This window comes from Panicum hallii, chromosome 7 (assembly GCF_002211085.1).
Source record: "Panicum hallii strain FIL2 chromosome 7, PHallii_v3.1, whole genome shotgun sequence".
Classification (NCBI taxonomy): Eukaryota; Viridiplantae; Streptophyta; class Magnoliopsida; order Poales; family Poaceae; genus Panicum; species Panicum hallii.
In genome coordinates this window covers 2,641,141-2,656,381 of record NC_038048.1, presented here as the reverse complement: position 1 = coordinate 2,656,381, position 15,241 = coordinate 2,641,141, and the positions used below count along the sequence as shown (strand labels likewise).

Genomic DNA, 15,241 nt, shown 5'->3' with positions numbered 1-15,241 from the left:
GACTTTGGATTCCATTTTTATAAAGCGCAGGGGCTTCGGTGCAAAGATACAGAGCTAGCCGATCAGAACAATAACAATCGGACTAGCCGATCGGACTAAATAGATCGGACAGAAGACGTATCGGCTGAAGGTTATCGGCAGAAGGAAATCGGGGAAACCGTCAGCTGGCCCTGCCGATACAGGAATCGGCAGGCGTGCCGATAATTCACAGGGGATCCAGGAGCGGCTAAGAGTTGATGGAGTCGATCGCCAAGGAGTGGTGGATCGGCCATGACAGAGAGATCGGCCAAGTCTGGCCGATTTGGAACAAGGACAGGAAGATACACGTGGTGGTACAGATCGGCTATGGGGTTACGACGGTGCATCGGCCAAGCTAGTAGCCGATGTAAAGGAATCAGCTAGAGTCGACAAGACAGTATCGGCCAAACTGCCGATGCAAAAGGAACAGGCAAGGGTCGGAACAAAATCGGCAGCTCAACACGTTCATGGAATCGGCACAAACTATCAGGCTCAAGGGGAACGGCAGAGACTAACGGCCGATCAAATCGGCTAGATAGCCGATCCCGAAAGAACAACGTGTCGGCCGATTTAGACGCTAAACTCACCCTACGGTTTGTATCGGCTATACTGCTGATACGAAGGAACAGCAAAGAAGCTACCTAGCCGATTTAGTTAAAGAACCTAACTTAGCGTGAGAGAGAAGAGAGGTCGGGGGCTCACCGAGGGGTTGGTCGGATCGGCGAGCAGAAGATCGGCGGCGAGGATCGGACGTAGGAGAACGGCGCGGAAGATCGGCTACGGTCGAGCGTGCGTGCAGAAGAGAGGCGGGGTCAATCGGCCGCAGAGGAACAGTGGCGTGGCACGGTGCAGATCAACCTTGGAGAAGGCGGCACGGTGACGGAGATCGGACCGGCGTGAAGGAGAGAAACAGATCGGCCACGGACGAACGACGGCGAGATCAGCAGCTGCAACGGCGCTTTAGCGAGGTTCAACGGCGGCAGAAGCTCGGGCGCGGAGCTTCGGGCGCAGATTAGGGTTTAGGTGTTGGGTTAGGGCAACAGAGGCGGCGGGGTTTAAATAGGGAGGCGTCCTGGGCGTGTGCGCCTGTGACTTCGCGGGAAGATCGGATCGGCCAACTGCTTTGCCTGATCCGCTAGCTTCTAGAAGGAAACAAGCCGATTCAATAGAGAGGAGCCGAGCCGATTGAACGAGAGAAAACAGACAAGGTTGATAGTAGGGCCAGAGCCGATCGGAGGGAAGGAAGGAAAGAGAGAGCCGGTTCACAGAAGGAAAAGAAGAACCGAGCTGATTGCTCTGCCGAGCCGATTTCTATTTCCTATTTCCTTTTCTTTTTCAAACCAAACCAAACTATGTTGAATTCAAATTAGATTTGAATTCAACTCCTATGCACTCAACCAAATAAAATATATGCTCCAGCATGAATGCACAAACATGTTTAAACCTAGAAAATTTTAATTACTTGTGAAACAAAATTAGATTAAATGCAAGACTAATCATAATAAACCTTAGAAATTTAAATAAGGCCAATTAAATTTATTATTAATTGCTGAAATTTAAATTAGGGTGTTACACAGTCTCAATTTCCGAAAGAGATGGACGATTCTAAATCGAATTTCCAACCTTGCAAGGTAAACCTAACTCACACGCTTGGAACACCGACAGGTCGTTCCGAAGCAACCGTTTGTCTTTCATCCCGAGTTGTGGATCAGGGCCACCACAAGCGACTGTAGAACCATACGCACTACCAAAGTGCAGGACGTACGCCTGTACCGCGACTACATGACCGTACTCCTGTCCACTGCGCAAAACGTACCACTACAGTCTGTGTGTGTGACTGTAGGGCGTACTCCCATTTGCTGCGAAACATACTCCCGCACATGATGCATTTAAAAAGCACACAGAGACAAGTATAAGGTCACAAAAGCGTGGACGATGATGATGCAAAGCAATGTAACACAATTACAAGAAAGACATGACTGGGCAGTCATTTATTGAGTAAGAACCACAAACAAGTTCACAAGGCAAAAACGGGTTGGTGCTACAACACGAGAGTTCACTCAATTTATTTTAGCCTCAAGTGTTTCCTTCCAAAAACCATTAGTAAACTCATTTAGAAAAGTCATGTTATATATCAAGAAGGATTAACTATAGATTTTATTTAACTCAACAAGCAAACATGAGCAAGGTAAATAAACACAAACCATATTCTGGTCCTAAAAAGGGTTATATGACTTACACAGGAACCAGAATTAGCTACTGAAATTAACAGATAGGGAAGCACTTCTTAGTAACACTCAAAAATAAAATTATATCTACGAACCAAACAAATGCAACAACTTGACATGCAGCAAGGATCTGGTAGCACAGATGAACTTGCATGATAAAACACTGATAAGGAGTGTAAAAACAATTTACTAACATTTATTGCTAACATAAAACATTTATTTTAGCCTCAACAAGACAAACTGAACAAAAATAGATTTACAAACATGCACTTAGTTTCTGAGCACGAAATTTTTATAGTGAACTAAACATGCAAAGAGTAAGCTACTTCATAAATTTCATATTTTTTGACTTTCAGAACTATAGATGTTAAATAAGCAAGCTAAAACAAGCATTACTCATGATTAAATCAGTACATCATAAAAACATTAAACAAACAGCAGATTAAATATTCTTCCTAAGTTCTACATGCCAAAACAAAGCTATCCCAACTGATTTTACATTTTTACCATTTTTCTACTATTTACTATGCATTTTTAAAGCTTGCAACCACTCAAAATAACATTTAAACTAGAGCAAAAACTGTTTAGAAACTGAAGATCATCCTGTAAGGAAACTTGTAGATCTTAGAACAACGAATCTAACAAATTTAAGTTTGCATTTTTCGGATTTTTCTATGATTTACTACGATTTTCCAAAGTTTCAGCCAAACATTTCAAGAAGGTCCAGCGTGACACTATTCATCTGAGTCATAGGTTGTGCAGATAGGCCCCTGGAATACTTTCTATTGTTGTGTGGAGTCCCTGGTCGCGATTTTTGGAACAGAGAAAGCTCAGGGAGCTCGATTCCGGAGATGGGGTGCTTCCCGGCGGCGAGGGAGAGGTGGGGGAGCATGAGGGACACGAGAGCTACCTCTGGGTGGTCTCGGTTGATGCCGGGGTTGCCGGAGGAGGGCCGGCGATGGTGACAGTACCCGGGCGGCAATGTCAGTGGCTCTCCGGCGAGCGGGGTCAATGGGGGACGGGTTGAGGAGCTTCATGGGGCTGGGGGCAAGCGATTTTGGGGGCTAACTGGTGTCGGAGTGGTGCGGGGAAGGGAACTCGACGTGGGGATCGAGCAGCCATGGTTCTGTTTTGTTCTGTTCGTGCAGGTTGCGCACGACTAGCAGAAGAAGAAAGACACGGTAAGGAAGAAAGGGAGAGGAAGGGGCTGGTGGCAGCTTGGCAACGTGGAGGTGGACCTCGGCCGGAATGGAGGGCGATTCGCGCCGGCGGCTTGAGGCTCCCATGGCAGACCGAGGAGGAGGAAATGAAGTGGCGCGAAAGGAAGACTAGCAGACAGCAACTTGAGCTCGATTGGGGATAAGGGAGACACGATGCCCGAGCTTGAATGGACGCGTGGACTAGCCTGCAGCAGGAGGTGGCAAGGGAACGGCGGCGGCATTATTGTAGCAGCAGAGGAGCAGAGAAGGGTAAAGCGCTAGAGGAAGAACAGTGGAGGGGCGCCAGGGGCTGTTGCAGAATTTCAAAACTTTTCAGGGACCTCGATGTAAAGAAGAGATTGTTCACTGTTCTAGGGCTCTAAAGAAAAAGTGGCCAAAATGAAAGTTGTACAACTTTTCAAGATCTACAACTTTGTTTTAGGGTTTGAATTCAAAAACTCAAAGTATGAAGCTTTATTTTAAGACTTTGGACTAAATTTGAACTTTATAAAGTTTTTGTCCTTGTTAGTGTAAATTACATGTAACTTTGGGCCTATTTACAAGTTTCCATGTAAGTCATGATTATTTGCATTCTTACACTTTGGCCCTTAGTAAAATTGAAAGTTACTTTTGTAATTCGACTATTTTGCATAAAAGGACCTATACTTTTGAAAAAATTACATAAAAGCCCTCATTTTCATAATTCCACTCAAATTTCACACAAATCAAAGCATACAAAACATTCCTTCCTATTCAAATACATTTTGCACAAAGAACCCTAATCTTCCATAATCATAAAAATACCCCTTTTTCTTGCATTTAAGTTTTTAAAAACTTCACATAAACACACACAAGCTTTATACTACAAACACACACTAAGCACATACTTCATACAAACAAATAAAGTACCCAGTTTACAAGTTCTGGAACTGTCACAGCCTTCCCCCCTAAAACGAATCTCGTCCCGAGATTCAGAATGAAAAACTCTTAATGGAAAAGAAGCGGATCACTCATCAAGAGAGGCTGGAAGCAATTACACCAGAGAAGATCGATGTTGATGGTAAAAACCATTGGAGATAAGGATTGTGAACCTAGAGAGAATTTTTAAGAGAGCAGCGTAGTCTGTTAAGAGACGCAACATCTGCATCGGTGTTTGTCTGGCAGGTAACTTGTCCAAATTTAAGTGGGGCATAACCTCTTGTTCCAACAATGATGGCATAGTTTGCTTGATCATCTTAGTAGATCAAACAGGGTCCCTTGTCTACTACTGATATAGATGAGTATTTAAGAAAACTAGGTTGGTAGGTCAACAAAAGATCTACATGATGCATAGATATTGGATTTTTGCAGCACAAACAACCGTAACTAGTATTGCATATAAGATTTTCTAGTTCCAAACCTTGATCAGAGTCATTTATGGAACTCAAAAGATTACGAACGCATTCCAGAACTAGAATTTTGCCACTAAGGCGAGAGGATCTTCCTCCTTGCATGCAGCCAGGGACGGCTCCTGATGACGATGATGCTTTTAAGAAAACACCGAACTCGATCTATACACGACCCTTCAACTAGATTGGACAACTGAGTGATGTAAGGTTTTCCGATCAGGAAAGAAAAGATTAAGCAAAACAAAGAATAATGATGAGACAAAGTGATCAAGTTCTCATAGAGCTAAGATCACAACATGGAGACGACGAATGTCGGTGGCATTCATCACAAGACTTATGGATAGCAAGTGAGGATAGTACAAGAGATTGATTTACGAGTGGTATTTGGAACATCCCTGCTCAGAGTTCATTACCTGAATGATTTGCATGGGCGCTGGGCTAAGCTCCTAGGTGTCCGTGCTGCTCTACATCCCAGATTAAGGCTTCAAGAATTCTTGATCATCAACAATATCACAGAAGAATTTATAGCTGCGACTGAAAAGGTTATTTCTTTTTCCTGTTTGAAATATAATGCACCCATACAAATATAATGCATAACATAAAGGAGAAAAAGTAACTAGGAAGAAGTCATTACTTGTAGTTTATCACTCGCCATGGTTAGCCGATGGCCAGATGATGCTCATTACTTCGTAGCGGTTAAGTTCGGTAGCATTTAACTTATCCTTCTTCTTGCGTAGATTCTCGTAGTTTCTCTTCAAGCTTCGTATTTTGCTTCTAATTCTTTCCTTATCAATATATTTTCGCGGAAGGATAGATTGAAACAGGTCTACTAGTTCATTAGAACGTGGCAACCTATGGTTTTTCACCCTATACTCGATAAGGACCTCCACAATCTTTTTCTCCACATCCTCTGGCCACTTTTTTACCCTACTACCTGAGCTTGTAGTTGCGGCGTACCTTGTGGAGGAGCTGGTAGCTGTGGTGTACCTTGTGGAGGAGGATCCTGTTGCGAGAGAGGATGATAGAGGCTGCGAGTTTGATAACCACGAAAACAACATGTGTGCACATGGATCACATCCTTGTGCAGCTTTAGCTATATGCTCTGCAACAAAGCCGCTTTGAAACATATAAAATTAAAAATGATTATTATTACAATACGGAAAAGTGACAAATACTTGTAAATAGCTTCTAAAGTTTATGATCAATTTTGAAAGGAACCTTGGTCTGACGATGTTATCATACACCTTGATAAGATCCGACAACTCCCTTTTGCACCGAGGACAAACATCCATCCGTATACAAATATAATGCATAACATTCATCTTCACATTACGCTCCTATTTTTTCTTTCTCCTTCCCTCACTACCTTCCCCTCCACTATGAAGATGGATGTTTGTCCTCGGTGCAAACGGGAGTTGTCGGACCTTATCAAGGTGTATGATAACATCGTCAGACCAAGGTTCCTTTCAAAATTGATCATAAACTTTAGAAGCTATTTAGAAGTATTTGTCACTTTTCCGTATTGTAATAATAATCATTTTTAATTTTATATGTTCCAAAGCGGCTTCGTTGCAGAGCATATAGCTAAAGCTGCACAAGGATGTGATCCATGTGCACACATGTTGTTTTCGTGGTTATCAAACTCGCAGCCCCTATCATCCTCTCTCGCAACAGGATCCTCCTCCACAAAGTACACCACAGCTACCAGCTCCTCCACAAGGTACACCGCAACTACAAGCTCAAGTAGTAGGGTAAAAAAGTGGCCAGAGGATGTGGAGAAAAAGATTGTGGAGGTCCTTATCGAGTATAGGGTGACAAACCATAGGTTGCCACGTTCTAATGAACTAGTAGACCTGTTTCAATCTATCCTTCCGCGAAAATATGTTGATAAGGAAAGAATTAGAAGCAAAATACGAAACTTGAAGAGAAACTACGAGAATATACGCAAGAAGAAGGATAAGTTAAATGCTACCGAACTTAACCGCTACGAAGTAACGAGCATCATCTAGCCATCGGCTAACCATGGCGAGTGATAAACTACAAGTAATGACTTCTTCCTAGTTACTTTTTCTCCTTTATGTTATGCATTATATTTGTATGGGTGCATTATATTTCAAACAGGAAAAAGAAATAACCTTTTCAGTCGCAGCTATAAATTCTTCTGTGATATTGTAGATGATCAAGAATTCCTGAAGCCTTAATCTGGGATGTAGAGCAGCACAGACACCTAGGAGCTTAGCCCAGCGCCCATGAGCAGCATCACATGCAGCGAAAACTGCTTCTTGTTATGGATTATTTTACCTGTACTATCCTAAAAATGGCGGACAAAAGTTGAACAAACCCTTCAGATGACAGACTTCGCAACTTATTTGCTAAGGACTGGCCTCCAGCTGCAGTTAAATGTTAATGTCAAAAGGATAGGAAAGTTTTGACATAAGAAATATAACTCGGAAAAGAGATAGTGAATGGGTGGGAAATAATACCATCAGCATCAGCAGCCCTGTCTCCAGTTACTGAATCAGAATCTATTGGTCTGGCAGTTAAAACTGGAAGCAACTCTGCAACTGTGGCCTTGATTGAAGCTTTCATAACAGTAATAAGTGTATCCCAGTAGATTCTGAGAAACGCAGGAAGTTTGTCCTGAAAATACAAAAAAATCATGTTCTTTCTACATAAATATTGACTATAGCAGTCTTCGTGGCCTTGATAACAGCTCTCACAGATTTAGCAGTAGGTCTACCTTGACATACGTTAGCAGCAGTTAGATTCAAGGTTTAGCAAGCAAATTTAATACGCATTGCAATGCTCTAAAGCTAGCCACTTAGCCAGGGAAAAAAAAATTCATGTGGCTTGCATGATAAATCACATTCAGTGATGTAAACTACAGTAACACTAAAAGGAGGGGTAGCCATGCAATAAGCCAATAATTGTTTTCTGCTAATTACAATATTGACATAATGCAAAACATAAACTATTGAGTTCCACTTTCTATCCAAGTATTCTTTGAGTGGGTGTATTATTGGGACGACTCCTATTTACATTTTACATGGAAGGACTTTAGTCTCTCACAAGTTACAAATAACAAAATAAGGCATGTTCCGTTTGTCACCGCAGTCTGGCAAGAAAATCTCAACAGTTGTGGTAAGTGTTTGGTTTGCGACCACACTTCTTGCATGCTAAACGTGTTCTTCACTAGGCTCTAGCTGTCAATGAATCATTTCCAACATTGATTGGCAAAGTGTGAAATTTTCATGTTGTGCTGTAACACCACCACTCTTGCAGTGTTGCGGTAAGCTCCCCAATTTAGGTAGATATCGGCCAGGGTTCAAATCCTGGTGGCACAAAAAAAAAAAAACTCGCCGACAATCCAAAAATAGTTGCATTGGTCGCCAGACCATTGGGCCGTGGCCGGCCCAGGTTACAATGCAGCCCTACAGGGTGTTCCTTCTTAGTAATGCTGTGAGGGTGGTCTTTTCCCTGCCGGTATTGTGAGCCTACAACCGACCTTGTTAGGTTTTGAAGTATTGAATCAAATGGAGGTGTATCAACACCCACTTTGTTCACACCAAACCTCCAACTGAATCTCTAAATCGATACAAAAGTTTCTCCAAATTAACAGATTTCAATAATTTACTTCCTAAATAATTTCCACAACATTCATACTTTTTTCTCAATCAGCACCTTACTTTTAACTGGAATGAGCAGTTAAAACCTGATTGCAACTGCTTCTATAATGTAACTTACAAAAGTATTGGCATAACTTTCCTAATCGTAGAATAGATATTCTTTTGTCAAACAATATGTTGTTAGCTTTTGGAAAAAAGATAAGGAAATTCTGTAAACAGAGCAAATTCTAAAAAAGTAGCAATATGCCACTTAACAAGGAAAGGAGCATTGAAGTATTATAAAAACACTAGACAAGAATTCATTTGCAAGTGCAGCCAAGACCAGCTGATGACAGAAGGTTATTTAATTTAAGATAAAGATAATGCAGAACTAACCGTTCTCAGCAGGCAAATAATGAAGGGGAGGAGACGATCTCTGAGAGTAAAACTTCCTTCCTCATCTATGTTACCCTGCAGTAAGATGGTAAACGTTGAAAAAAGAGAACAAAAGGTGCTGAAAATCTATTACTTAAATAGTGATTAAACGCAACGTTACCAATTTAAAGCATACAATAGTGAAGTGATGAAGCAATCCAGACCATTATTTTTAATTAAAAAACATTATTTAGAGTTCACTGCAAATTTGGAAGATCAAAAGTACTTGCAAGAAAAAAATAAATTTTTGTTCACCCAGTTTCTAATTTGCAGCATCATTGCTGCCTTTCATTCAATTTTGGTTAATCCAGTTTCGTTTTTTACATACATCACAGGAAAAGAGTAGATACATGCTACAACACGAATCAAAAAATATAAAAGACAACAATATGAATCTCTTGTATAAAATAACCAAATGCAGCAACACTTTTCTTGACCTAAATAACAAATATATTAGCATCAAACTTAAATAGATTTCAACCAAAGTGTAAAACAGTCTATGTACAGACTACATAATTACATATCGGTACATATTAGTGTGGCAAATACAAAGATATCAATACATCTGCATTCCAATAAAATCAGGCAGCTATAGGCGAATCAAAACTATATACAACGGCAAGATTCAAATTGCACAAATCTCATGTTCTGTCCCATTCAATGGGCTGGAAGCCTTTCTTTTCACATTTGATAAAATTATAGCATCTACAGCTTTTCCATCGGGAACAGCAGCATGCACAAGTTCTGCTGAAAGAATGCTACAAGGATGAATATTACCAAGTTAAACAGCAGTGAACTGACAATATTAACAATGCTAGGTTTATTTAATGGTCAAACATATAAAAGCTCACTCAAATAAATCAAAGCAGTAGGAAAGGATGAAATCCATTTGTTCACGTTGGGATAAAACGCAAAAAGAGAAACACTTCTTGGCTCTTTCTAAAACAAGTCTGTTTATTCGTAGCTTAGAGATTATTCATAACTTCTGAAGCAGAATTCATAATGTATGTTGAAGGCTCAAAGCACACAAATACATATGTTTCCATTTCAGGAGTAGACTGCAAATATTCATGCAATCTAAAGGTCTATTGATCTAGTCTCTATGTTAAAAATGTGCATCATGTTGGGTGTTTGAATATAAGATACTTCAGCAAAACAAACCTGTTCACTGAATCTAGTGACGTTCCCAGCTGATCTTGAATATGGCGAAAGCAGTAAAGCCCAGCAAGTTCATCAGTATCCTGATTGACAACATGAAACGTTTACGTATTGTCATAGTATATAAGTGGCCTATGCAGCATATTTCTAAAATAGCTGGAGTAAAAAAACTAAGTACTGGTAGGCATATGGAAATTTAAATAATCTAATAAGTTTGATTCATTGTCGCACTGGATATCTAGTTGATGTATCAACACTGCATTGTATTAGATGAAGCTAAACAAGTTCAGTAACTTACTAGTAAATTTTGCAAATCATCGATGACATCAAGGGCACCAGCACAATCTGCTGCTGCAACAAGCTGCAATGTTCAAAAAGATAAATGAATGAAAGCAGAGAAAAAACTACCAAAAATTGAAAAATTAAGATAGGTCTGTTGCAGTAGTTGCAAGATTTGGTACAACTTTCCTTGCTGTCACCCCAAGTCTAAACTCTAAACTATGACCAGGAATGCAGGGACTGCCAATTCAGAAAATATATATGACATCTCATATTCTATACAGGTGATCTGGCTGACATTGATGAGAATGATGATGTTCAGTTCCCTAGCAAGAGCTAATGCCATTGTCTACAGTTGTGTCAAGAATTCCATGTGTCAGTCACTATTTTACAGTGCTCCAAAGTGGCCATGCAAATAGCCTTGACATGTACTCGTTTAGGCCCCTTCGAATTGATAATTCAACAACCCCCAGATCATGGGCTTATAGCTCCCACAAAACAGAACCATCATAACTTTTCCATAAGCAACAATAACTAATGGAATTGAATATCCCATCAATAACAGTTCACTTCGTCTCTGCATTTTTCTCATATACCACTCAAATGGGTTACCATATTTTATTCCATGTCAAACTACATTTGCCGTTTCACATTTGTAATGGATGCACGAATATAAGATGACTGCTGCCATTCGAGACAGCTAGCTACATTACTAATCACGAACGAGATGCATCAGCAAGAAAATGTTGTCTGGAAAATGCACTAACCAACTTGAGCGCAGCAAGCGCCTGGCTGACGTAGAGGATGACAGTAAGCTTCTGCTGCAGTTCCACAAGGTTCCCACGCGTGGCATTGAGCTCCTGCACCTGCCTTGCTGCCCCAACAAGATCCCCCGTGAGCACCCGGACCACCTCCCTGAGCTCGCGAATCCTCCCTACTGCCGTAACAATCTCGCCGTCGAGCCCCCGCAGCCGGCCCTGCGCCTCGTAGAAGGACTCAGACCGCAGCGCGATCTCCCGCACGAGGTGCGCCTCCACAACGTCGAGATGCTGTCCGAGGCGCTCCTGCAGCCCGTCGTCGTCGAGCGGGCAGGCGGCCTGGAACGTGGGCCCGTCCTTGAGCGCGAAGTCCTTGAAGAAGAGCGCGGGCACCTCGCGGAGGCAGGCGGCGAGGCCGGAGGAGGCAGCAGGGGCGCCCTCGGGGTCCGAGGAGGCGGCGAGCTCGGCGGTGGCGTGGAGGCGGATGTCGGCGAAGCGAGCGTAGGGGTCGGAGACTGCGGCAAGGTAGGGCGCGAAGTCGGCGCGGGTGACCTCGCAGGGGTGCGATGGCGGCGTGGGAGCTGCTTCGGGGAGAGCGATGTTGGGGGGCGGCCAGGGCAGCCAGGAGTAGGAGGACTGCGGGACGCCGCCGGGGGGCCCAGCGGAGGTGGGGGAGTCGGTGGAGGAGGAGACGGAGGGGCGGGCGCGACGCCATCGCGGTGGCGGTGGTGGTGGCGTCAGCGGATGGGAGGAGTCATGAGGAGATCGGGATCTGGGAGGCGCGGCGGCAGCGAAGGCGAGCTCGGGTGGGATGTCAGATCTGGTGGTGCCTCGAGGAAGGGGAGAAGAGAGGGAGCCAGCAAGTATCCATGCTTTTTGTCTCCCGGGTTTTCTTTCTACCCCCGATTGCTCTTCATCCTTCTTGTTTGACAAAATTTAACAACTTGATTGATCGTATTATTTGGATTATTAAGAACCTCTTTTAACTTGAATTTATAGAAATCTTTCTTATAATTAAAGTTAAATGTTTGCATAAATCTAAAACTTTATGGTACTTTTGTTGTTGTCATTATTTTTTAATTTGGACTACATTCAAATTAATTGTTTGTCATTTTAAACGAACGCTAGGAGGCCACGGTTCATTCTCTCTTAATATTGTTGATCTTTCTAAAGTAGTAGAAGATTGAGGCCTTGGGTCACCAAGAATGGAGAGAGAAGTGTTGATACATTTTTATTCGTTAAATTTGAGTCTGGAGACAAAGATAAAACAATAGTTTAGATTCTAGCAAATATATGTGAAAAAACTAAAGTTTTGTTTCACTCTTTGTTTGAAGTTATTCTTCATTGAAAAGTATTTTATCTCTTCAACACAAAGCTTCTATACGGAAAGAACGTGTTGATTCCTAAGAAAAAGTGAGCTTTATGTAAAATAAAATTGTAATTCTACCCTTAAATTTGTTGAAATATAACAAAACCAACATATAAGTAAAATCCATGATTCTTCAAGCTAGGGTCAATGAAGAAGTATCAAATAAATCCTTACTTTATGAAGTTGTTTAAATGTATAATATTTAAGCTCGATGACCATAGCAATCATGGGTTAGTATAAATTTACAGTATTATCCTTAGAGATGAAATAAAAATAAAATCCTACTACCAAAAAAATACTGCCCTCACTTATTCGCTTTGTTCGCTTAACCTACTCAACAAAATTCTGGCTTGATTTACTCCAGCAAACTATTGTTGTTGATTCAATCTACTCCCTAATAAGCTTTGTCTTTTTTATTCTATTTTTAAAATTTATGAGATGTCTTATAATATAATGTCCTATACTATAAAAATACATTATAATTTTTGCATGCAGTTTTGTATCCATAAAAACTATTTTGTATAAAATGTCCCTAAACTATGAAAATAATCAGACAAAAATCTCAATATATTTATTTAACATAAAACATCATCTACTGTAACACCCTAATTTAAATTTCCCTATTTAATAATAAATTTAATCGGCTTTATTTAATTTTCTAAGGTTTATATGCGTAGACTTGCATTTAAACTTAATTTCTATCACAAGTAATTAAATTTTTCTAGATTTAAACATGTTGGTGCATTCATGCTGAAGCATATGTTTTATTTGGTTGAGTGTGTAAGGGTTGAATCCAAATCTAATTTGAATTCAACATAGCTGGGTTTTGTTTGAAAAGGGAAAGGAGATAGAAAATAGGGAACCAGATCGGCTCGCCGCACGTTTCTTCTAGAAGCCTAGTTCGGATCACACCAGAGCTGTTGGTCGATCCGTTTCTTCCACGGAGCCCCTGGCATGCACGCCTAGGGCACCCCGTCACTTGATAAAACCCCTGCCGCCTCCTTGTGTTAACCCTAACCTACACTCTAACCCTGCACACGTCTAGCTCGCCGCTGCGGTTGAACCTCGCCCAAGACGCCGCCGCAGGTGAGCTCTGTTTTTTTCTGCTGGTTGACCGCTGCCGGTGACACATCGGCCTTTTTGACCCGCCTATCGACTTCGTAGCTCGACCTGTGGGATCGACCTCGACACCGTGGGATCGGCTTCGGTACTCGGAGGCGCACCCCTGCACCGCGCCACTGTCGCCACGTCTAATCAACCCCGCCGCCGGCCCTGCACTGCACGTCCGATCGAGCTTCGGTGAGCACCACCCCAAACCTCCTTCCCCGCTTAGAGTAGAACCTGTAGACTGCAGGCCGATCCGGAGGGCAGAACGCCGCTACGGCGAAGCCCAGACCCTTGCGATTTCTTCGTATCGGCTGTTAGGTCTGTTCCTTGCATCGGCAGTTTAGCCGATACGCTCGGGTCCTTGTTATGTGAATCGGCTATCCGGCTGCTCAGCTTCTGCACCTTGCCAATCCATGCTGTCACCTCGTATGGGCGGTCCCTTTCTTGCTTTCTGCCTCGGCTATATTTTGGCCGCTAGACCATAGTAACCCTGTAGCCGATCTGTACCGTCACGTTGTGGTCTGTCCTTGTTGTTCCCATGTCGATCGATCCTTAGCCGAGCATATCAAAACCTTCTTGCAATCGGCTGATAGGGCCGATTGTGTCGTTTTCTGTATCGGCCAATTTGGCCGATCGATCCTGTCCTATCGGCCAGGCGCTGCCGATTACGTTCATTGGCAAAGCTGGCCGATTGTGTTGTCTAAAAGAACCTCCAGACGATACGCCAATAGCGAACCTCCAGCCAATAAACTTTCAGGATCGAAATGGCGGTCCGATCTGCCTAGTCCGAGGGGTGTAGTCCGATTGTTAGTCCGATCAGCTAGTTCATTTGTTAGTATTCTGATCGGCTAGCCGATCAGTAGCTAATAGTAGCCGATCAGTAGCTAGAAGTAGCCGATCAGTAGCTAGAAGTAGTCGATCGGTAGCTAGAAGTAGTTGTCGGTGTTTTACCGGCTGCCCACCGAGGGATACCCCCGAGGTGGTAGGTTTTAGGTAGGGTGACGCCGAGATCAGGAACTTGAAGGTGCAAGCAACACGCGATTAGACAGGTTCGGGCCGCGAGGTGCGTAATACCCTACGTCCTGTTTGGAGGTTTGTATTGCTTAGGTTGTAGATGACCTAGATGGGTTCTAGGGATCCTAGATGGTTCTGTTTTGAAGGGGTACCTGCCCGCCCTTATATATCCGGGAGGGAACAGGGTTACAAGAGTCCTAGTCCAATACGACCCTAGGAGTCGTACCCAAGTCATACTCAAGTAGTTTCCTCTCGTATCAACTAGTTCCTACCTCGCATGCGGGTAGAATACAGGATGGCTAAGGTGCAGAGCGTACCCTATCCCTTAGTCCATAGGAACTACGCTAGGTGCGCAGTCCCGTAGCCCCGGGTCTGACAAGCCCTCGAGCTCTTCGTAGCTGAGTACTGCAGGCTCCTCGAGTACTTCTGAAGTAGTCTTCAGCTTCTACGTCTGAAGCTCCATCTTGAAGTCCTTCTTCGAGTACTTGCTTGGCTGCATCGAAGCTATGAGGTGCTCATGCTCCGAGTTCTTTTATATGGGGTGCGATTGTAAAATCACACTCCATATGGAGTAGCCCCCGAGCCTTAGGTTGAATCGGAGAATCATGCTGAGGGTCAGTTGAGTCTGGAGTCTTCTGCCTTCCTTCGAATACATTCGAAAAATATGTAGTCGATGCCACGTG

At 42.8% G+C, this 15,241-nt stretch overlaps 1 protein-coding gene across 1 annotated transcript in view; it reads right to left on the bottom strand.

Annotated features, from left to right (window-relative positions):
* Positions 1-12,665, bottom strand: part of LOC112899474 (vacuolar protein sorting-associated protein 54, chloroplastic-like) — a 28,530-nt gene extending 15,865 nt beyond the window's left edge. The window contains exons 1-6 of the mRNA XM_025967957.1: positions 12,612-12,665; positions 11,078-11,986; positions 10,330-10,392; positions 8,835-8,909; positions 7,317-7,473; positions 7,135-7,223 (exon numbers count right to left, since the gene is read on the bottom strand). Coding sequence (XP_025823742.1) covers positions 7,135-7,223; positions 7,317-7,473; positions 8,835-8,909; positions 10,330-10,392; positions 11,078-11,986; positions 12,612-12,665 — 1,347 coding nt within the window. The remainder of the gene's footprint in view (positions 1-7,134; positions 7,224-7,316; positions 7,474-8,834; positions 8,910-10,329; positions 10,393-11,077; positions 11,987-12,611) is intronic.
* Between the last annotated feature and the right edge of the window lie 2,576 nt (positions 12,666-15,241).